The following is an 18747-nucleotide window of genomic DNA, read 5'->3' as shown; positions in this document are numbered from 1 at the left end:
TTAGGCAAAATAAATACTTTATTGTTTTAATATTTTTTTTAAGAAATCAGCCTGTGTGATAATCCAAACATTTATAAACCTTTTAGATACACTTTTTTTTTTAAAGAATATTATTACTTCAGCAATTTTTATTAAGAATTTAAACTCAAAAATTAATAGAAGTTGGAAGTTATAAACACAGGAGAATTCCAACAATGTTCACATGCTACTTTACACATCTATTTGACCACATGCAAAACCAAACAGTAACCCCTTTTATTTCATTTTTCCCCCCAATGGAATATGTTTTTGATGATAAAAACTGAAATAAAATAATTTGTGGGGCAGAAAAAAAATCTAAATTTACTTTCATTTTTCCACAAAACAACTGTTTCTCCATCCATTTCTATGTATTTCATGTCACGAGTTCCATTATTTTGACATTGATTAATTTTGTCTGAGACAAAGAAAAGGAAACCTTTCTTAATATAATACAATACTATGGCCAATGCAAAAATGCATAGTGTTTAAAATAAGGCATATTTTAGAAAAGAATACTATGTAAGCGTAAAAAAATTAGGTTTAATTGTTTTGTGCAGAGATAAGGCTTACAGTGTAAGAACTTTAAGTAGTTTTAGGTTATTTCATTAATTCTAAACACACTGTTACTGGTAACTTCCCCAAGAATTCATAGCAATTTTTACAAAAGAATATTTCCTTCTTCTTGGGAGTGGCAATAAGTAACAGCAGTGGGAAAAAAATCATTGGTTGTTTCAAGCTCTCAAAAATGAATCAGTTATTGCACAGTAAATACCTCACAGAGGTCAGTGTTTTAAGAAGCTAGACAAAAGAAATATGTTATTTATGAGTCTGTTAAGTCTGGAAGTCTTCAAGTTTGAAAATATAATTCTACACAGGGAAACGAATGAAAAATAGACATACAAATAAATATTAGGTTTTTTTTTTAAATTGTCAGAGTCTTGATAGTTTAGAAAAGCCATAAATTCTACAAAGTGCCTAAATTTCTATGTATGGTTAAAAAAATAAAAGATATGCATAGAAGAAATAAACATTGTACATTGTATACAGTAGCCCATCTCAGCAGCAATAGTGTCTCCTGAAGTACAAGTAAAAGAAAACTTGACACCTCCACCAGTGTACACCATCATAATCCCAAAAGTCCATAGTTAATCTGGTCCACATCAACCTTTGGGGGGGAAAAAGGAGAAGGGGAAGAGAGAATATTATTATTTTCCTCAAATATTAATATTTAAGAATCATTAACCACTAGGAAAAATATTCCTTTGAAGTGGTATTACTCTGAGCTCAAGGATTTAAATATCTATAAATAATTGATTAGTTGTAATCACTTTACTACTGTAATATGGTTTCTAAAAATAAAATATGATTTAGACTTCATCTAAATATATAACAGAACCATATTTATATTTGTCAAAATAGTAATTCCTCTCATTTTCTCTAAGTCACTAAGCTCTTTTCAAATTGTCATTAGAAAGACTTTTTTCACAAGTGTTATCAGTGAACATGTGAAAGATGTATGAGAACCCATCACTTACATATATTTCAATTGCCCATGATTTCTATGATTTAGTAGCTAGATCCTAGCTGACTGCCTGAGGCACAGAGAGATTAAAAATTTATCCAGGATCACAGGTTAGTAAGTGTGAGAGGTAGGATATAAAAACAGGTCTTGCTGCTTCCAAGCCCAGCACTCTTACCAACCACCCTATGATCTGCCTCTATCACAATATATTCATATAGTGTATGTGCATGTTGGGGGAAGGTAGGGGTGAAGGAGTCAAATTAGCTAGTGTCATATTTTTCTACACTGTCAACATTATAGTGAAAAAACATAGGTCTTTATCAATAAATTATTAAATGTCCATATGTTTGCAGAATAATATACTTTCTGACAAATTCCAGTATGTCTGGATATAAATGTACAAAACAGGGCTCTAAAAATTGTAATTGAAAAGACATTTAGAATGTATTTCTGTTTATTCTCCAAATAAACTTCAGAACTGAAATCCTATTAGAGCACATATAATTACCACACCACCCTATCAGAGGCCAAAATGTGAAAGTCATTCACTTCAAGCAATAAGTCAATATAACAAAACTGTTATTACAAAACAAAAGAATCTGGCTAGTCCCTTTAAGTTCATTATAGTTGATTTGCAAAGGCTTCCAGATAATTTCTGTTACCTCTTATTGTTAGATAAAAAGAAATAAAAATTTCCTACCAAACGTCTTAATTACTATGAAAATAGTAGCTGCTTTCCAGTGCTTTAATTTGTGTTGAGGTCTATGCAGCAAATTTAGAAAACATACCTGTAATACCCATTTATCGCTATTTATCTTGTCTAGAATTAGCAGTCCTACTTGAGGAAGATACTGCTGCTAAAAGTCCACTGACAATTTCACGTCTGATTTCCCCAGCAATAGATTCTTTAATCTAAAATGAGAAAGAAAGGGTGTGGGAAGGATTAGAGAAAATTCAAGTTTTAAATAACCTACAAAGATTAGGAACTGTATTTAACATACATTTAATAAGGTTTGTTAAATATTGTACAAAGCACAAAATGTAGGGTTCTCTTTTCATTCACAGCACCTATCAGAAATCAATATAAAATATAAATACATTGGATAAGATGACTGATACAAATTTTGTATTATAGAAGTATTTTTGTCTAGCATTTATTAGTGAATAGAACAAATTCTTTGCACGTGAAATTTCATTTGAAACTGTTAAAAACTAACAATGGATAGACAAAATAGCAAGAATTTCTATTTACTGAGTAAGGTTCTTTTATTAACTTTTTTCAACTTTAAATCTTCAAAGCAAAGATTTAAAGGCCCTTGAAAATCCAAGTTACAATTGGAATATCACCCAGGTTTTAAAGGATAACCTATCCTAGAACCTGACTGATTCTCTATGGCATTCTCCCACACCAAAGTCTGTTCCAAACTTTCTCTTACGTCACTGACATCATTCTTTCCCTCTTAGCAAAGGGCCTCTTCTTAATATTTTACTGAAAAAATAGAAGCAATCGTTTATGAATTCCCTCTCTGTACTCAACTCTCTCATTCTAGATGTCACATCTGTAATCTGCCTTTCAAAGGCCAGTCCCCTGTACTTCTGTCCTTTATCCTATATCTGTTGAAAACTTGTCTCTTTAATAAACTCTATCTTCCTGCTGCCTACAGAATTTGCTTAGACCTTACCCATCCTAAAAGAAAAAATCGACCCTGCCATCCCTTCATCATATTATCCCTTCTCCCTTTCACTCTTAGGAAAAGATGTATCTGCATCTGCTTTATACTACAAACATTTTTCAGTGCATATGGCTTCTGACTCTACCACTGGGCAGAAATCATCCTTTTCAAGTTTACTATTGATCTTTTAAATGTAAAACCCCATGGACTTTTCTCTATCTTCATTAATCTCAACCCTTCTGGTTAGACCTCTGAAACACCGACATTTCTGACCACCATCTTCTCTCTCCTGGGTAACCTTGCCTTTCAGAGCTTTACTGACACTGTTCTTTTCTGGTTACCTTCTTAAGGGAAAGGAAGGGGAAAAAACCATTTAAATAGAACCTACTGTATATACCAGGCACTGTGCTAATAAGTGCATTCACAAATCCGTGGAATTCTCTCCTGCTGGATCATTACCCATAGACTGCTGTCAACCATCACCTCTCATCAGCAGAGGCAGCCCTGAGCTCTGGCCTCTTCCCTATACCCTCCTCTGGTGAGTTTATCAGCCCCATATGGGTTTTTAAATCTACAAAGCTAGTCTCTCTTCTGAGAGGCAGTGACTACTGGAAACATTTCCACATAAATGTCCCACAAACATCTTAAACTTGCTATGTACAAAATAGATCTAATTATCTTTTCCTCTAAATTGACTCCTTTCCCAAAATTTCCTATTTCTCAACCCAGGGCACTCCCATCCTTCCAGTCACTCAGGTTCAAAATCCTGTTATCTTTCATTCTTCACTTTCTCTCATCTCTCATTTCAAGTCTCACCCATTCTACCTCCACCACAAAGGATCACAAATGCATATTTGGAAAGGATCTTTGATGTCATATAGTCCAACTCCTTCACCAAATGAAGAATCTGAGGCTCAGAGAAGTGAAATGACCTATCTCAACCATCCACTTATATTTGCACCACAAATTTGGACCCTCAATTACATTTTGCACCAGCATATTAGTTTCCCTGCCTCTAGACTCTTTTCTTCTTCAATCCATCCTTCACACAGCTACCAAATTTATGTTCCTAAAGGAAGGGGTCATTGACTTGCTCAAAAAGTTTCAGCAGCTTCCTACTGCTTCAAAATTAAAATATGAACTCCTTTGTTTGGCATTTAATGCCCTTCTTAATCTGGCTCTACCTTACTTTTCCAGGTCAAACTGGCCATCTACATTCCATCTCTTATCTCTGTGGCTCTGCACAATTCTCCCCCATAGCTAGAATACTTTCTCCTGATCTTTGCTTCTTGGAATTCTTATCTCTCAAGGCTCAGCTCCAGACACTTCCTCCTACAAGAGGCCTTAGCTGATGTGCTGAGTTAGTGCTGCCTCCCTCACTGAAATCATTTTGTATTTACTTGTACACATTGTTTTTCACCTGGAAGAATCTGAATTCCTTGAGGATAGGGACTGATTTGTAGAAATCACAGTAGGTGCTTAATACATGCTTATATAATTGAACTAAACGAAGTGACCTTAAATCAACCTAATGATAAGCCTATAACAAAAGTATTAGATTATTCAGCAAAATCATTAGTTTATAGAAAGAAAAGGATACAACATAACATCACTTTTCTTTTTTAAGTGAACATCAACAGCTTTTCTCAGGATACATGACAATGAAAAATAAATTAAAAGAATAAATCTACTTTTATATTTTTCTTAAGGTATCTTCTGTCTCTTTATGGTTTTAAATGTTCATAGCTATATAAGTGAAATAACAAATATCTGATAAATAGCCACTATTAGTACCAAAATGACATAAATGTAATGTTTGTTCCTAACGAAAACTAAGTACCTAAAAAGAATATTCCTTTACTGTAATTTACCATCTATCTTTTTAAAGGGAGAAATTGTTTTTAGAATCATTTCCATATTTTTCTTTTTTTCCCCTTCAGGGTACCACAGAAATGCTATTTTATTCTTGGTAGGTGTATGGTATACCCAAGAAAAATAGCAATTCTATCAGTGTTTCCTTCTTCAGATGGTCAGACACTGGGTATGTTTATCCAACCCTTTCTTTACAATTATATAGCATCACCTCCAAATAGGCCCCTTGGAAAAAGCTTTAAATGTGTACTTCCTAAAATAAACTGATAATGCCTTCCCAAATTAGCACTTAAGATACTCTCCACTAGCTTTTAAAAATTCTACTTTCTATGCTTTCCTGTTAGTCCCATCCATTTCCTAAAACGTTCCTAAGTACATCCTGAACACAATTTAATTGAAGAACATCCAGAAATGGTATTTCATCTATCTCTATTATGTCAAGTGGAAATATATTACATAAACTCAGCAAAACTTACTAGTTACTGCTGTTAAAGTTAACTGAAGAAATAATCATCTGTATCACATTACATTAAGAAACATACCCATGTTTTTATTCCCTTTCCTATTCCTAAACGTTAAGCAGTAACACAGATCTTGTGACAAGAATAAGAGCATTTCAGAATTATTTTCTTTAATGAATCACTGTTAGATGAAACTGCTGTAAAGCCTAGAATTCTTAATTAGCTAAAGATATACACAAGGAAAATGGTGTAATTAAAGTTTCTATGAACACTGTTTCTCTCCCAGTCTCAATGCCTCTTTTATAACCTTTGCTATTTTTCAATATTAATGAACATTTTACTACTCAATCAACAAGTCTTTCCTGAGTGTTTATAGTAAACCCTACACCATCCTAGTAATATAGAGGCTGTATCTTAAAAACAAGCCCTAATAAAATAAACTCTATAGGTTTAAAAAAGTAAGAAAAAACCTCCAGAGGAAAGGAATAATACTGTAATTAACAACTACACTCCCAGAAATGAGAAAGTATAACTGCAACACCCCGTAGAATAGTTTAAAATGCATGATCAATAAATTAAAAGGAAAATATGAGTAGTGAAAATGGAATTCTTAAAGAATTCAAAGAGACAAACAAGATAATGAAATAAAGTGGGAAACCTTTTATAAAATCCAAGTTCAGTGCAAAGCATAGAGAAACTACACTAACAAACTTCTTCCAGAGTTAATCTTGTCCTACATGACAATGTTCACATTTCTAACTTATTTGATGTTTTAGTTAGGAAACATTAGTTAGGAAATATTAGGAAAGGTAATATTATGAGGGTTATTACTGAGACAGTTGCTGAAGAGAGACTATAGCATATTGCTAAATAAAGGCCAATCATGCCAGACACTGTGACTCTAAGCACTAAAAACTGAAAGAAAAAAACAAAAATGTTTCTTGCTCTCAAGGACCTTACATTCTAATGGGTAAGAAACCACATATATAACTGAAGTTTAAGTCCTTCCTCTGATACACATACTGGCTGTGTGATCCTGAGCAAGTCATTACATTCTCAGTGCTCCAGGTAGTTCTCTAATACACTCCAAAACAGCTGCTGATTTTCATTGGTAGACAGACATTGTTACTCACCCTGAATTCCCTTTACCAATGAACTGACAAATCTAGACATCCGCCTTTCCCTTTCCTCCCCTTCCCCCAACCCCCAGTATCTGGGATATTCCAATGAAAGAGCATGAAATAAATGAAATGTTTAATCAGTAATGGTATTGCTACAATGGACTAATTAATTATGAGAATACAATTTTCTTCATAGCAAGTTTATTTTTACTCTACTCACTCCAATAAATTGAGCCCCTGCTATGTGTAGAGCATGGTAATAGATGCTGTAGAGTATACCACTATATTAAGTAACACATGGTACCTGTCCTTAAGAAGCTAACAAATCAAGTAAATGCAGGGGCCATGGGGCAGTGTGGAAAGACCAGAATATAAGGCAAGGAGAAAGGCTAAGTCAAATGCTAAAGTCAGCAAATCTTGAGTTAGTTAAAAGTAGCTAATAACAGAATGGTACAGATTTTCTCTCTCTTAAGTTGCAAAAAGGATAGAGAATAAATGGCCTAGAAATACTGACAAGCAAGGATATGATCTCTTCACTTTACCCACTGAATTGAGGGGAGTGGGAAGTGAGGCTTCCATGGGAAAGGGCAAAGCACATAATTTTGGAGAGTAATATTTCAGTTACAGCAAGGGAAAGAGGAAGAGGTAAGAATTAGGGTTAGGAAATTAGAGTGCTCACAATAAAAGAAGGGTAAACAAGGCATAATAAAAAGAAATTAAAAAAGGAAGGAAAGAACACGCTTATTGGGATAAATTGGAAGAAAATGCAATGTTCCACACAATGCAAGTAGAGAAAGAGGTTTTACCCAGATAATCTGGATAACAAAGCATTCAAGAAGGGTGATAAGATGTATAATGGAGGATTGAGGAATACTGGCAATGGAGGTAAAAATGAGCATGAGGTCCAAGAAGGAATGATAGGATACTGTTAATTTTGGAATACATCCAGTTAATAAAGGACAAGATTCGATTTAATGAAGTGATGGGAAAGGTAATATAATAGACAGACACAGTTCAGTGTTGCAAGTGTAAGTTCATATGGAAATACCTCTATAAACCTTACACCCTATGGTGTTTAGAATAATCTAGCGTTCTCTACTTAGGTGGCAGCAAACTCCCCTAAAAGTGGGCGACAACATCTGATTGCTGGAAGAGATGGTAAAATCCATCTTAGTAGCAATCTGGTATGTATAAACACATCTATCCACTAAGACTGAAACCTATGACTAAATCCTAGGCCAGAATACTGTCAAGTTGGATTTAAAGGAAAAAAACTCATTACTTACATAGTTATGGATCATTCCATTTCAACAATCTTTCCATGGGAAAAAGTTGCCTTTTTCATATCAGAAAGAAATTACAATAAAGCTAAGTAAAACACCTGCTATTTAAAATTATATTGGCAAAGTTTATGTTTAAGAAAAAACTTAAAAGCGATAAACCAAAGCATCAATATTTCAATGAGGCAAGGAAGAATTCTCATAAAACAATGCAACTACTTGTTCGGCATTTGACATTTAACATTGTTGAATTAGTTTCTGTGGGAACATATTCAGCTATTCTGGTAAGCAGCTTTGTATTTTTTAATAGCAGTAAACAGTTATAGGCCATTGCTCACGTACATTATAATCTACCCAAACACATCCTAAGGGCAGTCTACCTTCTTCCTTCACAACATAAGGTCACATAAAACAACAGAAAAGGATAAAATTTAAATCAGCTAAAGGTCTAGTGACTGAACAAGGCTATCAAGAGAACTGTTAAAAAGCAATACTGTACTTTAAGTGTTCTGTCACTAAGGTTGAATTCTACTAAAGAAATGCATTTAACATCAACATTTTTTTCTCTCCCAAAATTTGATCTATAGGTTATAGAGATTCAATTCACTTTAAACACTTATTGGACACCTCTGTGAAAGGCATTGGGAATACAAGGGCAAAATGAAAAACAATTCTTGCTCTCAAAAACTTTTTAACAAGGATTAGAGAAGGAGATACTTAACAGATATACAGATACATTATTTTTATTGGTTTGTTTTTGGTTTTTTGTCATTGCTAAAGATCTATGATTTAGTGTAGAGAACTTCCAAGTGTTGAAAATCCCTTCACCAATACAGAGTAACAAGTTACCTGTAGTTAGTTTTTTGGAGATTTTCCTAGGGCACTGAGAGGTTAAGTGATTTGACTTGGTCATGTATGTAGAGAAGCTGAAGGGGCGGCCAGGTGGCTCAGTGAGTAAGAGCACCGGCTCCAGTGTTGGGATGACCTGGCGTTCAAATCCGGGCTCATATACTTAGCACCACACCCAGAAATAACTGGAGTGTAACCTTGAGCAAGTTACTTAACCTCGATTGCTTTAAAAAAAAAAACTTGAGAAGCTGAAGAACCTATGGTACTCCAAGATTCACCTCCCCTCTTCCCCCTGCCCCCATCCTTTCCTTTTGGAAGGAAAACTGAGTAAGAGTATCAGGAAGGCTTCTTACTTTCCTGGCAAGGAAGGTGGTACTTAGGCTAAGACTTGACAGAAGGCAAGGATTCAGAAAGGAAAAGATGAAGAAAGAATGGATTCTAGCTATGAGGTTGAGATAATGTGAATTCTTAAGTAAGAAATTGAATAATAAGTTTCAGGAATATCAAGCAGTCCCATGTGAATGGAACATTTGGATGGAATAATATGTATGAAAGGCAGTATGAAACATGACTGTGAAGCACAGAGGTATCATAACGTATATGTTCTTACATGCCAGATTAAGGGAAGAAGACATTGAGAAGTTGTTAAGTATGGAAGCATACAGCCAGATACACATTTTGTGGCAGCTACATAGAAGGTGAATTGGAAAGGAGCTAGAAGACTGACCAATTAGAAGACCACATAAGAACTGGCTGAAGGAACTGGGGATGTTCAGCCTGAAGAATTCAAAGAGGACATGAAAACCACCTCTTCATATGAGGGGATGTAAGGTAGAAGAGGGATTAGACTTGATCTTTCTGGACAGAGCAAACAAATTAGAGACAAGACGTAGATTTAGATTGGGTTTAATGAAAAAAAAAATTATTGACGATGAGAGCTACCTAAAACCGTTAAGGGCTACCTCTTGATAATGGGTTTTGCTCTCACAATAGGTCATCAAAGTGAAGGACAGACCTTAGGAATCTTGTACTTGTATGGGCTGTGTTTGGGTTGCTTCTAACCTTCAGATTTTATGAACCTTCTTTTCCAACAAATAGGAAGTTCTTAAAGCCTTATAGTGAATATTGGGAATACTGAATAATATACTATAAAATAAATATATATTTATAAATATAAATAATATATATTATTTATATATAATATATTTATATATTACCGTGTTTCCCTGATAATAAGACACTGTCTTATTATTTTTTTGGACAGAAAAACACCAGAGGGCTTATTTTCAGGGGAGGGCTTATTTTAATGAACATTGACAGCAATTTTAATAAACAGGTAAATGTGAACAAAAAAATGTACCTTTATTCAATAAGCAAATCACTGGGGAAGAACAGGATGACGTGCTCACTGCTGCAGCTCTGATTGTATGCAGCTCGGAGCGCGGCGTGCGTTTCACGGGGTGGGGGGGAGACGGTGCATACAGAGGGTACCGTAATGTAGCGTGTAGCGCAGGGGATCACCTTCACTACAGTAGCAATCTCAATAGGGCTTATTTTCGGGGGAGGGCTTATTTTAGAGGAATCTTACACAGTAAGGGGAGGGCTTATTTTCGGGATAGGTCTTATTATCGGGGAAACACAGTATATATAATTATATATATAATATATAATTATATATAAATAAATATAAAATAAAATAATATACTATAAAATACTGAAAATACTGAATAAAGGGAAATGGTGGACTGCAAAGATGATCATTAAGTCAAGAAAGGATTGAAGCCATCAGAACAGTTGTCTATCTTCAGAGAGTCTTCTTTCAAGTGATACACACTCCTATAGTTCTACTAACTACACTGTCAAAAATACACTAAATTTTGTGATTCTTCCCAGCTAAAAAAATTCCCTTTCCAACACGAACCCAAATTTAATGCAATTTTTTGGATTAAATCCAAAACATAATCCAAACATCATATTATTCATATTTCTTTCTGCTCTCCACTGTCATTCAGCTGTTAACTTTCTCTCCACACCATTTCCCACCTGCAAAAATAAACTAAATAGAGCAGATTTCTTTCCATTCCTTACTCTATTTATCTAAATACACGTGTATGTATATGTGTATATATGTAAGTATATACACACAAAGATATCTATTCCCTTTATTTTAATCATGTTAGTTCAAGTTACTGAAGTAAAAAAAAATTATGATGATCTACCACAAATGAAGAAATACATGAAGAAAAGTAGTTTTCCTCTCAATATTAGTCCACAAACTCCTACATTGTGCTGGGAAATTTATCCCTGGCACCATACTATATTGTACTTTCAAAGTTCATGAACTTCTTTCCCATTATAGATTTGGTTTAACAGATACTAATCAACCAATAAGTATTTATCAAATTCCAAATACATGCCAATTACTTTACTAGTTAGTGGGGATATAAGACAAAAAGTTAAATAGTTCTTGCCCTCAATGAGGCTACATTCTACTGGGGGATACAACACAGGAGTTTGGAGGAATCATGGGAGGTCAGGTGAGAATCTAGAAAAGTTTCCTACAGAAAGTGGTGCTTAAGATGAGCCTTAAAGGACACAAAAGAGTCTAAGAAATAGAAGAAAGGTGGCAGTAAATTCTAGGCATAGGGGAAAATGAGTGCAAAGGCATAGAGACAGGAAATAGAGTTGTGTAAGGAACAGCAAGAAAAACAATTTGGCAATGTATAATAGGTCTTGGCAGATAGGTTGGCACCAAGCTGTAAAGGCTTTAAAAGTCAGAGGAATTTATATTTGATCCAAGAGGCAATAGGAATGAAGGATCACTTATTGAGTATACAACTTGGATAAAAGATCTTCTGAAAATTCTATCAACATGGGAAGTCAGAAGTATTTCTTAAATCAGCGAGCTAAGTCTAAATAAAATCTCTTATCCTTACAAGTCACCCATTTAAACCAATTAAAATGTAATTTACTCACCTCCCGTATGACTTGCTGTAACTCATCATGCTCCACACTTTTCTGACTTTCCTCAGAAGTTGGCAGTAATGGCATATTTTCAAGTTTTTGTTCCATTTCAGATTTAGGTTCCACAGACTCTATAGCTTCCTCAACTACTCCAATTTCCTCAGAATTTTCAGGAACTGGAGGGGTCTGCACTGAGCCCATTCTAGAAGGAGCAGTTGGTGTTAAGGCCACAGAAGCTCGAAATACCTTCTTGCTTGACAAATGGGTCTTGGCCTTGCCAACTGAGTCGGTGGAGACTACTCCAGCTCTTCTATTTGCACGAGAGGGACCAGAACACACAGAGGAAGAATCTGACGTGGCTTGAGAGAAAACAGATTCTGAACTTTCTGCAGGAGGAATTTCAAAACCCAGCTCTCCAAGCCCTAGCCCCAATTCAGACTTCAAATACGACTGCTCTTGCATCAGTTCAGTGACCTAGAAAATCAGAGAATGAGTTATTGTATTCTCTTAAGAGAAAAGAAAACAATGATTCCCAACCTAAAGAAACAAATTCCCAGCAAGTGCTATATTAAAAAAAAAACCATCATATATACAGATACCACTTCATCATTTAGTCATTATGAACATTGCCTTTGTTATATGAACAAGTAAAACTTAAATACTTTGCAAAATATGGCATAAATATTAAAAGTGATCAATGAATTGCAATGTTTTAACTTTACTGTTATAAAAAAGAAATCCTGAAATTTAACTTTTAAAAATTGATTATTAAAAATGCTTTCTCTACTCAAAGTGATTTCAAGTAATTTAATGAACTTCAAAAGAAAAGTCAGAATGTATTTCGAGGACTCAATAACTTTCTGAATTTTATTACTGTTAAAAGATAAAGAGTATTGAGTCTGAAAATGTAAATTCCTTAAAAGTATGTTAGGCACCTTTGATGATACATTTTATTCTTTGGGCCATTAAGAGAAATCACTATGGTTAACTAAATAGCTTTTCTGAAGAACCAAAGCTGTACAGGACTTTCAGAATGTCAAATTTATAATCCAGGCAATTTTCTAACTTGCCTAAATTCTATATAGTTGAATATACTACATCTACACTAAGCAGGGTCTATGTTTATGAAATGCTATCATCTTGTATCATTCCCTTCCCCAATGATTTAAAAGCAGAAAGTCTTACTGGTTCCATTACATTCAATGGAGAAGGGCATGACAAGTTATCAGCACTTCTACTTCCATACATTCCCTAGAAGAGTAAAAAAAAAATTTTTTTTTATTCAAATATTCCTATACAGTACTAAAAGTAATTGCTTGAGTACTATTTGGAGAAGCCTACATGTGTAACAGAAGACACTTTCAATTTTTCTGGAATTTATTGAATAGGAATGTCTTTTATTTAATAGCTGTTATCAAAATAATATTATAACACAACCATTATGATTCTATTTTGTCACAGACTTGCAAAAAATCAATTTATGGGTGTTGAGAGATTTACATAAAATACATTAACAGTTCTAATCCTACATTCTTCTGCTCTACTTAATTTTAGTATACTGCTAGTTAAAGTAATATACTCATAATGAAAAGTTATTTATTTTAGCACAACACACATAAGTACATTATGGTTGTTGGAAAGGGGGAAATTTTAAAGACTCAAATTGCACAAGGATATTCAGAAATATGGACAGAGGTAGAAAATCAAAGTCCATTTCTTTCACCACTCTTTTATTTGTGCATTCCTTCTGAAAATGTTCAACCTAAAACTTCAACTGACTGGAATCTTGCACAGATGCAAAATAAGGAAAGGAAAACAAAATTAATATTGGTAAAATAGTCAATGTTATATGAAAGAAAGGGAACTTAGATATAATGAATTTATTTTTTCTGAACTTAAAACTTGACTTTTCACTTAATACTAACATTCCTCCTCCCTAATACTCTCCATTCTGATTTTGTTGGAAAAAAAATAGAAGGGCAGAACCAAGATGGCAGGTCAGAGGCAGCAACCCAGCTGAAGTCTCTCAACATTCCCTTCCAAACAACTTAAAAAAAAACAGATCAAATCAAATTTTGGAGTGGCTGAGGCAAAAGGTCAGGGTAATTAAACTTAGGAGGTTGGCAAGAGAGGTCTGTAACACCAGAGTGTGGACCAGGCCAGAGTACAGAAGGCATCGCCACCAGCAACAGCCGTGGGTCTTTGAGGCAGCAAAGTCAGCAGCAGTAGCAGCTATGGGAGCTCTAAGTTAAGAGATCCTAAGGAGATCAGACATCCAGTAAGTAAGAGATTGGAGGGTGGGGGGTGGGGAGAGAGAAGTCCTTTGCTGGTATTAGGTGCAGCTAGCACTGACTGGCAACTCTACTGCCACAGTTCCAGGGCAGAAAGGAGTGCTTGTGGTCAGTAAAGGGAGCAAGAGCTCTGTCCTCAGTTCCAAGGCGAGAAGAGAGGTAGCACTTGTAGGAGAAAAAGGACCCTTCCTGGGTAAAGACCAAGAGAATTGTGACCATACTCCTCCCTAGAACACACCACCTCAGTTGGGTATAGAAATTTATCTTACCCAACACAGGGAAAATGAAAATGGGATAAGAGAAAAAGAGAAAGAGGGGGATGAAAAAAGGAGGATTAAAAGAGGCAGTAGTCAGAAGCAAAATAAATATTTGAGGAGAGACATGATAACGAGAGAGAAGGATAAACAGAAGAAAATAGGACAGAGGGAAATACACAGTTGGCAATTATAAACTGTGAATGTGAATGTCAAGAGCTCACATTAAAATGGAAGCAGATAGCAGAATGGATTAGAAACCAGAATCCAGCAATATGTTGTTTGCAAGAGATACATCTGAAACAGAAAGACATACAGAGTTAAAATAAAGGGCTGGAGCACAATTAATTATGCTTTGCTTGAAGTAAAAAAAGGCAGGAGTAGCAATCATGATTTCACACAAAGCAAAAGCAAAAAGAGATCTAATTAAATGAAATGACCAGGGAAATTATATTTTTCTAAAAGGTAACACAAACGATGAAGTCACATAAAAATTTTTACAGCAAGTTTCTCTGATAAAGGTCTCATTTCTCAAATGTGTAGGGAACTGAGTCAAATGTATAAAAACAAGAGCTATTCCCCAACTGATAAATGGCCAAAAAATATGAACAGGTAGTTTTCAGAAGAAGAAAGCAAAGGTATCTAAGTCATGAAAAAATGCTCTAAATCACTACTGATTAGAGATATGCAATTTAAAATAACTCTGAGGTAGAATCTCATAGCTATAAGAAATGACAAATGTTGGAGAGGATGAGGGAAAATGGGTATACTAATAAACTGTTGGTGGAGTTGTGAATTGGTCCAAACATTCCGAAGAACAATTTATAACTATGTCCAAAGGGCAATAAAACTATGCATTACCCTCTGACCAAGCAGTACCACTACTAGGTCTGAACCTCAAAGATATTAAAGAAAAAGGTCACATATAATCAAAAATATTTATAGTAGCTCCTTTTGAGGTGGCAAAAAATTGGAAATTGAGGGAATATTCATCAATTGGGGAATGACTGAACAAGCTGTGGCATACAATTTTCTACTGGGCTATAAGAAATGATGAGGGGGGTAGTTTCAGTAAAAATTATTTGATGCAAAGTAAAGTGAGAAGAAAAGGATGATCAGTTGTGAAAAGCTTGGCTCCTATGATCAATAATCCAAGACAAATCCACAGAACTCATGATGAAAAATTCTATTCACCTCCAGAGAGAGAACTGATGAACTCTGATGCAAATTGAAGCATAATTTTCTTGCCTTTTTTTTCTTTTGCGATATAGCTAATATGGAAACATGTTCTGATATACTGCTTGCCTTCTCAGTGGGTAGGAGAGTGGTGGAAGGGAAGGAGAGAATTTGAAATTCAAAATTTTAAAAAGAATGTTAAAATAAATATTTTTTAAAAAACAGAACAAATAAAGCTTTTATATCAACTAAATTTTGAGATCTTCTTACTGCCTACATTCTAATAAGAACTACAGCAAACATCATTTAACAATAATGCAGGTTTCTCCTGCTACCATATTATTTCCTTTTAATTCATTATTTACTCTGAAATATGCGTTGAAATCCATCCCATACAAGAAAAAGAAAAACACTCATTTGCAGATATACAACTAATCACTTTGTTATACACACCATGAGTGTTGGAGAACGATAAGGTGAAGAGACATGCAGAGTACGAAGCTGCTCTTCCAGACCAAGTAAACGCTCCTCCAGCTGCAGTTCTAATTCCTGAAGTTCCATTCTGACCGAATTCCTCAAACTCTGCAGTTGATCAACTTCATATCTAACATTTTTAATCATATGGAAAAGTGTGAATGAAAGGTAGGTTTCAGCATTATGAAAAAAGTAGACAAACAACAATTAGAAAGAGCTAACAGTGGATTCTAAAAATTCTAAGCTCTGCAAGGAATGGTGGCTAGAAAAACTGAAATGCTTTCTTCACTTTCTCAATAAAACCTCAAGTTTATATGTAACTAAATGAAACAAAAAGACACCTAATATAAAAGGGAGAGATGTTTAGTCTCTTTCTATTCTCCATTTCACCCAGGAAATAAAATATATCTTGCTAAGCAAAATAAGCAAACAGTTTGCATCATTTTGGCAATTGTTTTTACAACCAAAAAAAATCTAATTAAATGATTAAGAGAAGACAACACAGTCTTTTTTACCTCTCTTCTTCAGTCATGTGATGGTAAACCATGGTTTGTTGACGTAACATCGCCAGTTCTAAATCCATCATTTGTGTCCTGAACAAATTCAGACTTCGTCTCATTACTTGTAATTCCTGAAAAGTATTCTGAAATAAAATTGTTTTGCTGTAATATTTTGGCTTACATTTCACTTCCAAACTATGTAAAATATACATATTTTTAAGAACTCAGAATAATTTAAAGTTATAAACTTACTTCATAAAGAGGTAGAATAGATGATCTCTGAGTAGAATATGGGGCAGCAGCAGCAAGATCATGTCCTCTCATCAATGGATACTACACAAAATAAAATGACTTATTAAATTTTAAATTCCTTTATCTCCTAATACTTAAAACATCTCTAAAGGACTATAAATAAAGGCAAAAGTCTGAGATCTCCACTATTTACCTTATTCCTATTTTGCTTTGGTATAGCAAATAAAATTTTAAATTAATTTAAAATTAAACTTTTAAACAGGAGCTAAGAGTTGGTTGACCTAATAACAAAGCCAAAATCTTCCAAGCACATAACTTACTCAAAATCATAGAAAAAAAAATTATGGATATTAATCATGGTTTCCATTTGCATGCCACTTAGCTAATTACAAAGCACTTTACTTAATACAACTCTGAGTTTGGCAACACAATATTCATATTTCCATTTTACAGATGGGGAAAACAAATGTAGCTATCCATCCTTTTAGTTTTCTTTTTGAGTATTATCAATAATATCTCACATCACCTGTTGCCTGAAATTTTACAACTGCCTCCAGGTTCATACCCTTCTAATCTAAGTTCTACACATAACTGATATTCCCAAAGTACAGATCTGACCATGTCACTCCTCTGACTATGAAACCTCAATGGCTCCCTATTGCTTATATTATAAAATACGAACTCTTCCATTTGACACTGGAAGTCCTTCACTATCTGGTTCCAGATATCTGTCTGGACTGATTTCACATTACTCTCCCTCCTTCACTCTACATTCCAATAAATACAATCTGTGGTCTTCATACCCAACAGTCCTGGATATCTGCCTTTGTTCAGGCTGTCTTCTACTACCCTTGTCTCTTAGAATTCAAAATTCCTCAAAGCATAGCTCAAGTGGCACCTTGTACAAGAAGCCTTTCCTGATCCCCCAAGTAGCTACTAGGGCTCTTCTCTGAAATTACTTTGTATTTCTCTATGCAAATTTTATTTTCCCTCAAAAGAAAGTGAGATCCTTGAGGCCACTAGCTCTTTTGTTTTTCTTTTTCCAGCACAGTATCTGGGATGCAGTAGGTACTTAATAAACATCTGTTGAATTATCAATATATTATTGTACAGCTGATTATATGCTATGTACTTTCAATATTTTGTAAACACTATTTGGTGAGTACAAATAAGACCTAAGATAACACATTTTTAAAAATTCAAATTTAAAACAAACTTTTTTCTTTACCTGAGAAAGATTCTGCAGTGAATTTCTGATGTCATGTAGTACTCTCCGTAACTGCATTTCAATAGCAGAAGGAGGATTTACAGAACATGAACGATAAGAGTAGTTACTAGGTCTGTGTGAATATGGGCAACCCAAAGGAGGGCCTATGGCACAACAGGAGGCAGCCGACATGTTTGGAACACTGTGTGTACTAAGTGTTCTCATGTGTTCACACAGGGGCCTTTCTTGCCAGTCAGAATGGACAGAATGAAGTGAACAGGTGGACTGTGAGATTGGGGCTGGGACATGTAAACGGTTACGAGTCCTACTATGATTTGATTCCTCCATCAACTTATTGATCTCACACTGTGAAGTTTCTTTTTTCACAGATGGAGAGATGAAGAGTGTGGATTTAACTAGAGAATTGCCATCTTGTTCAACTGCCTCATTTTCTAATTCTTGTTCCTCTTCAGGTGTATATTTAAAGGTGAATGAAGGTGGACTACACCTAGTCTCTTTTCCTGGAGACAATCGGACATTTACAGAAGATACAACTGTTACAGGATTCAGTAAGGTGGTAGGTAAAGACTGAGATCTTCTTAGGGGATACCCAGACTTTGCAAATAGGTACTTTTGTTTTAACAAATCTTTGGATTTTATCAGGCTACGCCCTACTCTGGGATCAGAGAGATTACAAACTTTCATTTGAGCCCTTTGTAAAGCCACATTAACTCTATCAATTGAAGAAGGAGAGTCAATGGTTTTTTCAGAGCTCAGATGATCACATTTGCCCTCAATAGAAGCCAATGATTTCAGAATGTGGTGTGTTG

The 18747-nt window shown here is 34.8% G+C and overlaps 1 protein-coding gene across 1 annotated transcript in view; it reads right to left on the bottom strand.

The window, feature by feature from the left end:
• The window catches only part of ITPRID2 (ITPR interacting domain containing 2), a 40042-nt gene continuing 21295 nt past the window's right edge, over nucleotides 1-18747 (bottom strand). The window contains 7 exon segments of the mRNA XM_069068598.1: nucleotides 1-1186; nucleotides 2332-2455; nucleotides 11776-12237; nucleotides 15938-16088; nucleotides 16474-16601; nucleotides 16711-16791; nucleotides 17939-18747. The exon segment at nucleotides 17939-18747 is cut by the window's right edge and continues 12 nt beyond it. Coding sequence (XP_068924699.1) covers nucleotides 2351-2455; nucleotides 11776-12237; nucleotides 15938-16088; nucleotides 16474-16601; nucleotides 16711-16791; nucleotides 17939-18747 — 1736 coding nt within the window. The 3' untranslated portion in view covers nucleotides 1-1186; nucleotides 2332-2350.

The sequence above is a fragment of the Petaurus breviceps genome, unplaced genomic scaffold (assembly GCF_028583685.1).
Source record: "Petaurus breviceps papuanus isolate PSGF00001 unplaced genomic scaffold, PetGlider_PUasm1.0 90763, whole genome shotgun sequence".
NCBI classification, from domain to species: domain Eukaryota; kingdom Metazoa; phylum Chordata; class Mammalia; order Diprotodontia; family Petauridae; genus Petaurus; species Petaurus breviceps.
The sequence above is the reverse complement of the archived record's forward strand: the minus strand, read 5'-3'. Positions and strand labels throughout refer to the sequence as shown.